This window comes from Gastrolobium bilobum, unplaced genomic scaffold, assembly GCF_033153095.1.
Source record: "Gastrolobium bilobum isolate Gb01-03AN ecotype WA unplaced genomic scaffold, APGP_CSIRO_Gbil_v1 utg15597, whole genome shotgun sequence".
Lineage (NCBI taxonomy): Eukaryota > Viridiplantae > Streptophyta > Magnoliopsida > Fabales > Fabaceae > Gastrolobium > Gastrolobium bilobum.
The window spans coordinates 51,696-65,012 of record NW_026896764.1 but is presented as its reverse complement, the minus strand read 5'-3'; the positions used below and the strand labels follow the sequence as shown (position 1 = coordinate 65,012).

The window sequence follows — 13,317 nt, the reverse complement described above, 5'->3', positions numbered from 1 at the left end:
GTTGATACAACTCACCAAAGCTCAAAACAGAGGAAGAAATGCTCTTGGAGCTCTCAAATTTGCCTCTACAGGTCTGACCTTCAAGGCACACGAAAATGACTTCACAAAGGTTGGTTCTTTCTCACCAAATATCACCACTTGGACCTCAAAGTGCCATAACCAAGGTTCACAACACTCAACTCACAAACTCAGAACCTCTCCACCTCACTCACAGTGACAAGAACTCAGAAAAGCCCTCACACTCCCACACCAAACAAGCTCTCACAAGCCTCAAGGTATTTGGAGAAGAAACCAAGGAAAAAGGAAGCTCCTTGGCTCACCACAATGGAGGAGAAGGTGGCAAAGGGTGGTTGGAGGTGTTTCAGAACATGGAGGCACGTAGGAAATCTGGTCTAGGGTTTTGTGCCCAATGGTTAGATTATATATAGCCACTTTCAATTAAAACACACAGTATTCACTTTAATTGCTACGTTTAACATTTTAATCCCAAACTCTGGATTCTTAACCTACTCAATTTTAGAAGAATTATCACATTTTTCTTATAATTTTCAGAGTACCTTTCCGGTACGTGCTTTTCAAAGCCAGTACCGATTTCTAGCACCAGTTCTCATTATTTGGACTTGAAACTCGTTTTACAAGTCCTACATATTATTCTAGTAATTATCATGCACTTATTATAATTTTCTGGGATACTTTTTGGGTACGTATTTATACTGATTAGCAGAACCGGTATCTGCACTTTTCTTCCGAAAAGCGACTTTCAGCATTCTTAATCACTTACTATAATTATTAAAGCCTCATAATAATTATTAGGGTCAATTATGAAATCATTTTTTATTTTCTCATAATTTATTAATTAAATTCCTTAATTAACGGCCTGAATTCTCACCGCCAGAGTCCCTGCCAGGCTCTTCAGTCGACTCCACTGCTGCATCCATCACTTCAACCTCAATATTAGGCTCCCCTCTCTCAACTTCAACTTCCATTGTGCCCACAATCGGAGATCCTTCCTGCATTTTGAGGTCCACCATCGCTTCGCTTTTTTGTTCTCCCTGGTATTGATTTCATCGCCCTCAGTGGTTGGGGGCCTTCCCCTTTTTCCACCATAAAAAATGCAAAAAACCCTAGCAGAGTTTAAAAACGGATTTTCACGCGCGCACACGCCCCTCACTAAAATGGTCTACTATTTTTTGTCTGTTATTTCTTGAAACATGTTAGAATATGAATTTGTTGTAGTTGTTATTTGAATTTCCTTTACAGTTTTGAATTTGTTGAGGAAGATTTAAGTTTATTGATGTTGTAGACTTAAAAAAAAAAAAATCAATGGGAGGGATTAGGGATGAGGACGACCGAGGAGCGGGTAGGTACATACTCCCACCATCATGCAGGTGTCATCTTTAATCTGATGTATTAGCTGGATAAAAACAATGTCTTTTTACTTTTTGTTGTTCCAAAAGCTTCTTAATTCTAGAATATTTTGCAGCACGCGTTCTAATAAAAGTCGTGACACGGCACACTTTCGTCTTCTATTCAACAGGGAACGGAAAAGATTCTTTTTCTTTTTCTTTTCTAAATAGATAAATAAATAAAGGTTGAAGAAAAAAGCAGTTTTTGGTAGTATAGGAACGTTACCGGAAATGAGGTGCAGTTGATACGTGTATACTATTCACGTAAAGAGGTTCTCGGATATTTTTCTAAAACGTGTATCTATATTTAAACTTTTCCCAGTCAATTGTGGTCCGCTGCTTCCCTGAATCTCTTTAAACTTAAAATAAATTAAAAGTTTTTTTTTCCTTTGCTAACAAAGACCATATGGAATTACTGGTCTAAAGTGGTATGAATTTAGTGGGTATTTGGTAGAAATTTTTTTTTTTGGCCCGAAAATTTTAATTATTAAGAATATATTGAAAAAGTAAATTTTTCAAAAATATGACCAAAATATTGTTTGGTATGCAAACATAGTACTAAAAATATTGGCTCAAGTTTACTGATTTTATATTCGATTGATTGTTAAATACAATTTGTTCACAAATTTCAATCTCAAAATTATTAAATTCCCAAGAAAAATTTAAAGAATCTTCTACCAAACATAAGTAAATAAAATTCTCAATGCCAATTTTTCGAGAATTCAAAAATAATACATGTAGCAAACGTCCCTGAGCTTTTAATTAGTTGCAAGAAGGATTTTCTTTATTCCTTTCTAAACTTCAACTGAAAGCATGCCCACATCTTAAAATGAAAATTATTCGGTTGGGGGATTAGTCTCGTCCTTTCTCCGGTTGCGAAGCTTAGTGCATCCACTGTTACAATGAGGGGCTAGCCCAAACGGGCCGTACCCCGAGGGCATGGTACCCGGAGAAGGTTGAATAAGGATACCTCTTGGCAATGTACCAAAAAAAAAAATGAAAATTATTACGTAAAATAATTGTCCTTTATTATTATTATTGATGAAATATTTATTTTGACCCTCCAAAAATACAGGTGGCATCACTTTAGTTCTCTCAAAGACATTTTTTAGCCCCTTCATAATGAAAATTGACATCACAAGCATCCTTCCGAAGATAGATCAGAAGGACATGGAATAGTTAATGCAGCCTTTTGACTTATAACGAAATTGATGTTTTTTTGTTTTTTCATCGAAGAATTAAATTGAGTATTTACTCCGTCCTAAAGTACATATTTTTTAAGATGTGTTTTGACTCAGCTTCCTTTCCGACCTTGGGCAACATTTACATCTTTTTTCCCTATAATTTTAAAACTTAAAGTGCAAGATAATCATTGACCTTGAACTCAATGGGTATCGGCCAAACTTTTTAAGATTATATGATGATATTGGAAGTTTGATTAAATTTCCATATGTATCTTTTTTTTATACAGAAAGTGAGTATTCATTCATTTTAAATATGGGGCAATTATATTTACCATCAATTTAGGGTTACCATAGATCAATCCTAAATCTACCTCTACCTATTTTCTCACCTGATATTCATTCTGTAACCGTTGACTTAAAATTATTCTAACGGTAACCAAACTGATAATAAAAATAATCACCCCAAATTGGTGGCAACTGTTAAAGTATAATCCACGCCTTTCACATATAGTTAAAAAGTCACCTGGGTTATCAACAAAAGTCGCAAAGGGTTTGCAATGAGTGTGCACACGGATGTTTGCTTGAATATTAAAGTGTGAGCCATTAATTAGTTATTCTGATAAAGAAGACTAATCTCCTTTTGATTACAATACTCATAATGATCGGCCATAAATGACAGAGTGTCACGTTCTATGTTCTGAAAACGGTAAATATTGCATGATTTTTAACCAACTCACTCCTGATCAGAACTTCGCTTACTTGCGCATATATGCACAAGGCAATGAAGATTGGCTAGTGTGGGTTGCTAATAGAGATCAACCTGTTGACCAGGATTCAGCAGTTTTATTGTTGGACCACTATGGGGTACTAAAAATAGAATCCAAAGATGGGGATCCAATAATCCTTTACTCTTCACCTCAACCAGTCAACAACACTATGGCTACCTTGTTGAATACGGGCAACTTCGTGCTTCAACAACTTCACCCCAATGGGACAAAGACTGTGTTATGGCAAAGTTTTGATCATCCCACTGACACCTTGATTCCTGGGATGAAGTTAGGTGTTAATCTCAAAACTGGTCATAATTGGTCACTGGTTTCATGGTTCACTGATAACATCCCATCTTCTGGACCGTTCAGGCTTGAATGGGAACCAAGAAGAAGAGAATTGATCATCAGGCGAGGAGCACAAGTCTACTGGACAAGTAAAGAACTGGGAAACAATAGATTCGAGCACATTTCGGGGGAATTCCAGTACGATATTGTCTCAAACGAGAATGAAGAATACTTCACATTGACAACTGGAAATGAAGAGCATACAATATGGACGCTTCTAGGAACTGGTCAGTTGATGAACAGGAAAGGAAATGATATTGCAAGGGCTGATAAGTGTTATGGGTATAATGATGATGGAGGATGCCAAAAATGGGAGAAGATACCCACTTGTAGGGATCCTGGTGATGAATTTGACATCAAGGTAGGTTTCCCCCCTTCTACAAATAACAATATCACAAGCTATCAAGCAAATTCGAGTTATGGCCCAAGTGATTGCCAGGCTTTTTGCTGGAGCAACTGTAGCTGCGTTGGATTCTCAGCATTATATGACAACGGAACCGGTTGTATTTTATGGAATTCTATGGTAGGGATTAGTGTTGCAAGCAGTGGTGGCCAAAAATTTTACGTGAAGGTAAACAATACCCATCGCAAAGGTAAATCTATTATAATTTCACAATTTACTTTACTGCAGGAATTTCGTCTTTTTACTATATATTACAACACAGCCAGATCTAAGAGCATATTGTAAGAAAATAAAATAGAGAGGTAAATAAAACAAATAATTTATCAGGAACTTACCGTTTGACCTGTCTAAACACATATAGCATATTATATCTGATAAAATTGAATAAATTTAGGCTTAAATGACAAATTATTGAAATACATATAATAAATTTATTTTTTAAAGGCCTGACTTAATAAACATATAAAACTAACTTATATTATATTTTTTATTTTAAATAAAATAAAAAATTATTTAAATTATTTCTTGATAGATTGAAAATTGCAGGATAGCCTGATAGGTGCATAGGCCACGAGTCTTTTATTTTTTGAAAATAAAACCGGACTAAACCTATTTCTGGCCTAACGATTAGGAGAGACTAAAAATACTTTGTCTATTTGTAATTTATTTAGACTGAATACTAACCTGTCCGGTCTAGTACCTCTACACATAGGAATTTGTTGGAATATGGTGCACATTGGGGAGAAGAGTTTAAATTCTCTAGGCATGAGAGATGATATTACTCTACCATTTAACTCACGAAAATCATTCCATATCAAATTAATATTCCTCATTCCTCAGTTTGTTTCTTCTACTCACTAAAGAATTAATAGTTTACTTCAATCACATACCCGTATTTGATTAATAGAGGATAGTTTTTAAAATTTTCATGATTAATCTAGTCAGACTTGATCACCCTTGATTTCACATAATCTTTACAGGCTCCAATCTCTATATAGAAAGCATTTATTTATCACAGCAGCCTGTTGTACTATTGAAAGATGAAACAAACTACAAAAGTAATTGTTGGCTTAAATAAATCAAATTCATTATGTAAATATTCTACATTGCAGGTACTAACAAGTGGATCTGGAAAAGTGCTGTGATTGCAACAACCCTTCTCATAATCTGCCATTCCATTCTATTCCTTGCATTAAAGATAAGAAAATACAAACACAAAGGTAGCTACATATTTCACAAAATTGCACAACATTCTTTTCTTTACACAGTCCCTAAATTCTCAATCTTTATATGTCACATTTTCAACTGAACAGAGAAGGATAGAAAAACAACATTGAATTCCAGGACGTTAGATTTAGAAGTGTCCGGTGGATTCTCCAGTGTCACAGATCCAGAAGATGATTTGAACGAGGGACATGATTTAAAAGTATTTAGCTATTCATCTGTAATGGTGGCTACGAATGATTTTTTATCTGAAAATAAATTAGGAGAAGGAGGATTTGGACCAGTTTATAAGGTGACTCGAAACCTTTGAAGCTCTGCATTATGCCATTAACTAGTGTTGTTTAGAAGACTGATCAGTATTTTTTTTTATATTTTTTCTATTGAATCCAGGGAATACTGCCAACAGGGGAAGAAGTTGCTGTGAAGAGACTTTCAAGAACTTCGGGTCAAGGAGTTGTTGAATTTAAAAATGAATTAGCACTCATATCTGAGCTCCAACACACTAATCTCGTTCAGCTACTCGGTCACTGCATACACAAACAAGAGCGGATGTTGGTCTATGAGTATATGCCAAACAAAAGCTTGGACTTCTTTCTATTTGGTGAGAGATGTTAGATTCTGTTTGTGTATTGTTTTGGATATGAAAATCAGTAAAAGAATTCTTCTTGTGCTTCAACTTTTGTGGCCAGCAAAATATCTTTTGGCAAACTCAGAATCTGACTTCTTTTCCAATAGCAAAAAAAAAAAAAAAAACCTCCTCCGTTTTCCTGGATTCAAACCCATGACCTTTCAGTCATGAAAGAATAGATTTACCACTATTCCGGTTCGTCCCTTTTTACTTCTTTTCCAATAGCAAAAAAAAAAAAAAAAAAAAAAAACAGAAAGAATCAATGGTCTTTTATAACATTGACTTGCAGAATATATTAAATTAGTAGTTGTTGTTTCACTGTTGAACTCATCTTTATCTGATCAGCATTTACATTCATGTTTCAATTGAGAAGATTCTACTCAAAGAAACTTGCTAGATTGGGGCAAGCGGTTCAGGATAATAGAAGGAATTGCTCAAGGATTACTATACCTACACAAGTATTCTAGACTCAAAATCATTCACAGAGACTTGAAGGCTAGTAACATTCTTCTAGATGAGAATATGAACCCAAAAATTTCTGATTTTGGTATAGCGAGAATGTTTACCCCACACGAATCTGAAGTGAACACCAACAAGATTGTTGGGACAATGTGAGTCTTACTCATTACTTCTTCCAAATACTGTTAAATGATAGATTGTGTGAACTAAATTTTAATATGTCTGTCATGAATTATTATTATGATTTGCAGTGGATACATGTCTCCAGAGTATCTCATGGAAGGAGTTTTCTCTACTAAGTCTGATATCTACAGCTTTGGGGTGTTACTCCTTGAAATTGTTAGTGGTAGAAAAAACAAAAGCTTCTACACTGATGAACGGCCACTCAATCTAGTAGGACATGTATGTTAAACTATTCTCACTACTCTTGTAATATTTTTTTTTTTTTTTTTTCTCTACTTTGAATAGAAAAGTAATAACTCACAGGCATGGGAGCTATGGAAACAAGGTGAGGTTCTTCAGTTAATGGATCCCGCATTAACCGAATCATTTGTTGAGGATGAAGTGTTAAGATGTGTTCATGCTGGTCTCTTATGCGTTGAAGAAAAAGTAGATGATCGCCCCGACATGTCCAACGTTATATCAATGTTAACAAACAAATGTTCAGTTGGCTCTGAGCCAAAAAGACCGGCATACTATTTTAGAGCAAAGTATTAGAGTAGCATTAATTTGTTAGGATCCTGATTGTAACTATCACGGTTTGTTACCTTGTATATTAAAATAGATTAGCTTGATTTATGCTTTCTGTTCCTTAAGTTTAGCTGATTTCCTGATGTAACCAATTGTAAATCTTGGTCTATATAATAGACCCAATTTAATATATCATCAAGCTGCGAATGACAGCAACTTCTGTTATGGTATCAAGAGCTTGACGATCAACAAGCCTTCATTTTTTTTTTTTTCATCATGACTTCCGCACCTAAAACCTTCAAGGTTTCTGATTTTACACCAGAAGTTCTACAACATCTCATGTCCTTGGCTGTCTCTTCTGCCCCTCCAGTTGATAAACTTACGGGTAAGATTTTACACCCATCTTGGATCATCGACAGTGGTGCATCCCAACACATGACGGGCACACTCTCCTATCTATCCAATGTGCATTCTATTTCTCCTTGTTCTGTGGGACTGCCGAATGGAGTTCATGATATTGCTACGCAATGTGGCAGCATTACTTTGGGCTCTTCTCTTCATCTCTCCAATGTTCTTTATGTCCCTTCGTTGGCTTGTAATTTGATTTCTGTATCTCAGCTTCTGCGCCAGTCTTGCTTGGCATTGTTTGTTAATTCTGTTTGTTTGATACAGGACCTAAAGCAGAAGAGGACGATTGGAACGGGTGTTGAACGAGAAGGGGTGTATATATTGTGTGCATCATCAGCTTCTGCTCATGTTGCCAGTACGTCAGATTCTGCAGCACTATGGCATCGTCGTCTAGGACATCCATCTTCCCGTTATTTATCTTTGTTACCTTTTATTTCCAATGCAAATAATTTGGCTCCTTGTGACGTTTGTTGTAAAGCCAAACAACCACGAAGTCCTTTTCCTATTAATAATAAACGTTGTTTACATTCTTTTGATTTACTTCACTGTGATATATGGGGGCCATATCATATGGCATCTACAACTGGTGCCCGCTATTTTTTAACTGTAGTCGATGATTTTAGTAGACATGTTTGGATTTTTTTGATGCGCAATAAAACTGAAACTTCCACATGTTTACTTCGGTTTCTCCACTTGGTTCGCACCCAATATGATGCATCTGTTAAGCGAATTCAGAGTGATAATGGGACTGAATTTTTGTCATCTGTAGTCCAAGAGGCTCTCTCATCCTACGGTATTCATCATCAATTATCATGCACTTACACCCCACAGCAAAATGGACGCGTTGAACGTCGTCATCGTCACATCCTCAACGTGGCTGCGAATGACAGCAACTTCTGTTACAAAGGTTTTGGAGGAAAAAACGTTGTCTAAAGAAATCGATATGGATTGCATATGCGAAAATTCCCTTTCTCATGTATATTCAATATAGAGGCTTGTAGGAAATTACCAAATCCACCAAATACTTGTTCGTGTCACCGGAGGTCCAATATGTATTGTTATGGATAGTAAGGTTAATGATTTTCGTAATAGACTAATGGTTTGTTATTTTGATTTGATAAAAACAGGTTGCTATTTTGTATGATATGCTAATAGAGCTTCCTAATTTAGTAATATGCATAATGAGTATAACAACCATAATCTGTGATTTTGATAGTTAAAGATTTATTTTGATAATATAAATGTTAGAATTGGACTAACAATGCAATTTCGTGTAATCTAACACTTTTTTGAGAAAAAGTGTGAATAGTGATTTTTAGAGGATAAATTGCACTACTGTGAAGTTTTACCGGTAGAACTCAAAAATGAGAAAATTCAATTTATGTCAAGCAAGTCATTTTAGAACTAAATATATTATATTTATTAAGTTGTGTTTTGGGGTTTAAGTATAAGTGTAAGTAGTGTAAATTAAATAGGTAAAAGATAACCTTTTAATTAATATATATTAAACTTAACCAATAGTATTCTTCCTCCCTCAATTTTGTTCCTCGACACCAGCCTCTGCAGAAAAATAAAAAGAGCTCCATTAAAAAGAGATGACCAAGCTTTCTTCTCCATGATTTAGACATTTTCACGCCTTGCAACCTCCATCGAACTTGTAGCCATTGACCTTGTGAACAAACCCATAAGATTGTTCACCTTGGGAAGCTCTTGGGAAGGAGATTTTAGCCCACTAAACCGCGGGAAAGGAAGCACAGACACTCCAAAAAACAGGGAGTGTCGTGTCCGACACGCTCCGACACGGTGTCCGACACGCGGTCAACATTCCCGACACGTTAATCATTTTGACACGCGAATTTGACTGTGTCCGACACCTTCCGACACGCTCCGACACGGTCAAATGACATTTTCGTAAAAAAAATATTTTTTTAAAATTATTTTTTTAAAAAAATTGTTTTTTTTTTAAAAAAAATTAAAATATATTAATAAAGCTTCCACCTGATCATATCAATTTTATTTTTTTTGTCTTTTTTTCCCTTAAGTAGATAAGAGATCATCTCAGCATCATTGTTGTCATTTCCTATTACGCTCTTGTTGTATCTCTTTCTCTCTGATCTTTGTCTCTAATATGATTTGATCTCTCTATCTGATATTATCTCTCTCTCTCATCCCAGTTCCTATTTTTTTTATTAAAGCTTCTACCTTTATAACGTGCTGATGGGTATTATTAATTTAGTTTTATTTTTTTGTTAAATTATTGAATATTAAATGAAATATACACTATATAATTAAAAATATTATTTAATATTAAAACGTGTCCCAACGTGTCGAAATCCATATTTTTTTAGGATTGAAGTGTCAGAGTGTCACGTGTCGCGTGTCGTATCGGTGCTACATAGACCGCGGGTACTGTTCATGCAAAATTAAAGAGTGTATTTTGATGGTTTCAAGCTTAGAGATGGAAGCTTAGATGCCTAGGAACTCATTTAAGGTATGAAATCCTATTTTAATCGGTTGAATACTTGTGGATGAACTTAAGGTTTTCAAAAATAAAAATAAAAATTGTGAGATGTTAGTATTAGAGCTTGATTTGGACATGACTTATGTGAGAAAGTATACTCATGAGATAAAATGATTGGTGAAAAGTGGTTTAAATAATCATTTTGGTATCTTTCATATTTGGACCAAGAATAACATATTGAAATGTGATGTAAAAATGGTAATTAGATGTGTATGATAAGCTTGAATTTGATGGACTAAAGCATTGGAATCATGAAATTGGCATGGTTTCCTTTATATGCCTCTTAGCTATTTATAAAGGAAGTATGTTTTAAGAGTAACTATTTGTGCTAGTGAGCACTTATACGGTCTAAGGACTATATGATTAGATTTTTAAATATTTGGTTGGGTTAGATAAAAAGAAAAATGAATAAGTTCATTCTTTAGGCCTTATATGTGAATTTGGCCATTTTCAAAGGAGGTATGTGCTAGGAGTTACTGTTTTACAATGCGAGCACACTTTTCTGCGTGGAATAATGTTCTCAGGTGTGTGAACCTTCGCTTTGGTGAAAGACAAAAGAAAATAAGGTAGCTCCTTTGTATGGCCTTAAAATGAGTTTTGGTCATTTTCAAAGGAGGTATACGTTCGGAGATACTGTTTTGGAAAGTGAGAACACTTTTATGCATAAAATAATTTATATAGGTGGCTCAGCTTAGGTTTAGGCACTAGACAAAGAGAAATCTTATATCTCTTTTGTAATGGGCACTCTGCCTTAAATTGGAAAAAATAGGCTTTAAGGTGCTAAAAGGAGTAATGAATGTTCTGAAGGCCTTTTGAGACTATCCTAAGATTAGGTAAATGTGTGGAATTATGTGGGGATATGTTGAACAAAGAACTGTAACATCCTCGTCTCGAGCCGGTTCATTTAACATACATATGATACTAAATAGAAACAGCGGAAGACTTAACTTACGAAAATACTAGCTAACTTTTTTCTTTTTCTTTAATCCTTTTTCACATAATATATCACATTGCATCCTTCTCCTAGTCTAATTCTTATTTGACGAAGACGAAAATCAGACAGAGTACCGTCTGTAAATCGGACAAATGGGGATTTGAGAATCCCACTCTCAAGATATCCTGATAGATAGTTTATACAATATATACTTTCAGAACTACCAGATATCCATATAGAACCATATACACATCCATGAGCGCATGCATAACTTGGCTTTGTGCCACTATGTCTATCAGTGTGCATATCCAACATGTAATCGTATAACTGAATACAACATCATAATATAAATATGCCTGAATACACAATTGTACATGCATCAAAGCGGAAACCATGTACAAAACATATACAGGCCATATACAAGTAATGGATCAGACATCATGATCCTCAAAATGAATGGAATACTAATGCAAAGTAACAAATCCTCCAAAATAACAGTAGCATACTGCTACCCAAAATCTGGTCCGTGATGCCCTCTATCCACGGGTCGTATCATTGCCCCGTGTAGGCTCACCAGCAGTCTGTGCACCTGAAATGATGTCCCCAAATGGGGTGAGATAAAAAATCTCAATAAGCTCCAGGTTTATAGAGAAATCTCCATACCCCTGGGCCCATTCCTGCATGAAAGTCAGATACAGAGTATACAAAACATCATATAACAGATATCATAACAGAACAAAGCATATATACATATCTTATCAGAGGCGTACACAGTCATTCCCAATGGAGGACCCCAAGTGGAAATCAACGCACATGTTCCCAAGGAAGACCCCAAGAGGAACCAGAACATATAAGATGTGTACACAGTCAGTCCCGAGGGAGGACCCCAAACAGACATCAGTGCACAAACAATTAATGGCCAAGGACCAATACATAAATCACATCAAAACAAATCATATCATGTTATCATATAGCTCTATATGAATGCATCTTTACAAAGCATCAAATACAATCATACAATCCAACCACAGTTCACTAACCATGGTGGAGCACTCAATCAGGGAAAGACTCCTTAAACATAGAGCTTACCTCTTGAAGCTTTACGAATTCACTCACTTGTAACACAAGTTACCTATTTAGCTCCAAAGGAATCCAAAGACTCTCAGTCCCCAGGCACACCTAGAGAAATAATCCAAAACAAAACTCAATAAAATGCTACAATGCCATGTAATTACTAGACATACACTTTATTGTTTATTTTCATTTCTTTACATTTATGTCAATTCTATGCCAATACACAAGCCAAGACCATACTTTCATAAATTCCTTTATTAGATCATTTTAAGGATGATTACATGAACCACAAGCACCATCATGGTTTCATATTTACATAGGGTCTTAGAATGACCCATCCAAGCTTCTAAAACACCCTTCACCATCTTTATCTATTCCTAGCCCCCAAAATCATACAATGACCGAAGCCAATACCAAGGGAAACTAGGGATTTTTCTCAATTCATTTCATACCACTAAAGGTTCCTAAGTTGCTTATGCATTCCCTTAACAATTTAAACACAACTTAGGCATATTTTCTTTCAAAAGGCCGTGGGGTCCATTTTAAGGGAGCCAAGATATCTTTCTTAATTTCTCAAGCCATATGACTTCATAATCTTATCCATTACATGCATTGGAACCTCAACACACCATCCAAAAAAAGTTTACATAATCATCCCCCCTTGGAACCTTGATGGCCAAAATCAAATGTGGTGGTTTCCAAGGGATTTTTCCTTTGTAATCTCACTTAAACACTTAATCCACAACTTGCACAAACATATAAACCTCCATAATTATTTAATTTAATTTTTTTGTACACTAACCTCTAAATGCCCAATATGGCCGAACCCTATGTGGTGGTTCAAAGGAATTTCTTTCAAAATTTATACACATAATCATGGTTATCTCACCTTTACACTTCACAACAACACTAATTCATCAACCAATTCAAATTTCAAACTCAAATATTTTCCATAACATATGCTCATAATATTCAAAACTTAAATCATGACATTAAAACCATTGGAATGAGGATCTCTTACCCCAAATACCTATACAAGGCTTGAAGAACAAGACCCAAGCTTGGTTTCACCCAAAAATCATCTTCTCTCACTAGGATGAATAATGATCGAATTTTGAGAGGAAGAGAGCTTTTCACACAAGTCTTTTCAGCCTAAACAAAGTAGTGGGATGGATTCACCATGATCTCTACTTAAACTTTCATGTATGGCACTTTGTGTTTTAGTGGCTAGATAAGTGAGAAAGAGAGGAGAGAGAAAACAAACCCTTACC

General features: G+C 35.4%; 1 protein-coding gene across 1 annotated transcript; it reads left to right on the top strand.

Moving 5' to 3' along the window:
* Positions 1–3,262: 3,262 nt before the first annotated feature.
* On the top strand, positions 3,263–8,508 carry LOC133301902 (G-type lectin S-receptor-like serine/threonine-protein kinase At1g67520). The gene is made up of 8 exons (XM_061501620.1): positions 3,263–4,298; positions 5,221–5,328; positions 5,422–5,624; positions 5,723–5,933; positions 6,334–6,571; positions 6,671–6,821; positions 6,906–7,124; positions 8,425–8,508. The coding sequence occupies exons 1-8, from the start codon at positions 3,263–3,265 to the stop codon at positions 8,506–8,508; spliced, it is 2,250 nt and encodes a 749-aa protein (XP_061357604.1).
* Positions 8,509–13,317: the final 4,809 nt, after the last annotated feature.

Bases quoted from the DNA above. Each gene is read 5' to 3' on its own strand.
- LOC133301902 (XM_061501620.1), top strand. From the start codon at position 3,263: ATGACAGAGTGTCACGTTCTATGTTCTGAAAACGGTAAATATTGCATG. The intron at 4,299-5,220 runs GTAAATCTATTA...TCTACATTGCAG, and splicing joins AAACAATACCCATCGCAAAG to GTACTAACAAGTGGATCTGG. The intron at 5,625-5,722 runs GTGACTCGAAAC...TATTGAATCCAG, and splicing joins GATTTGGACCAGTTTATAAG to GGAATACTGCCAACAGGGGA.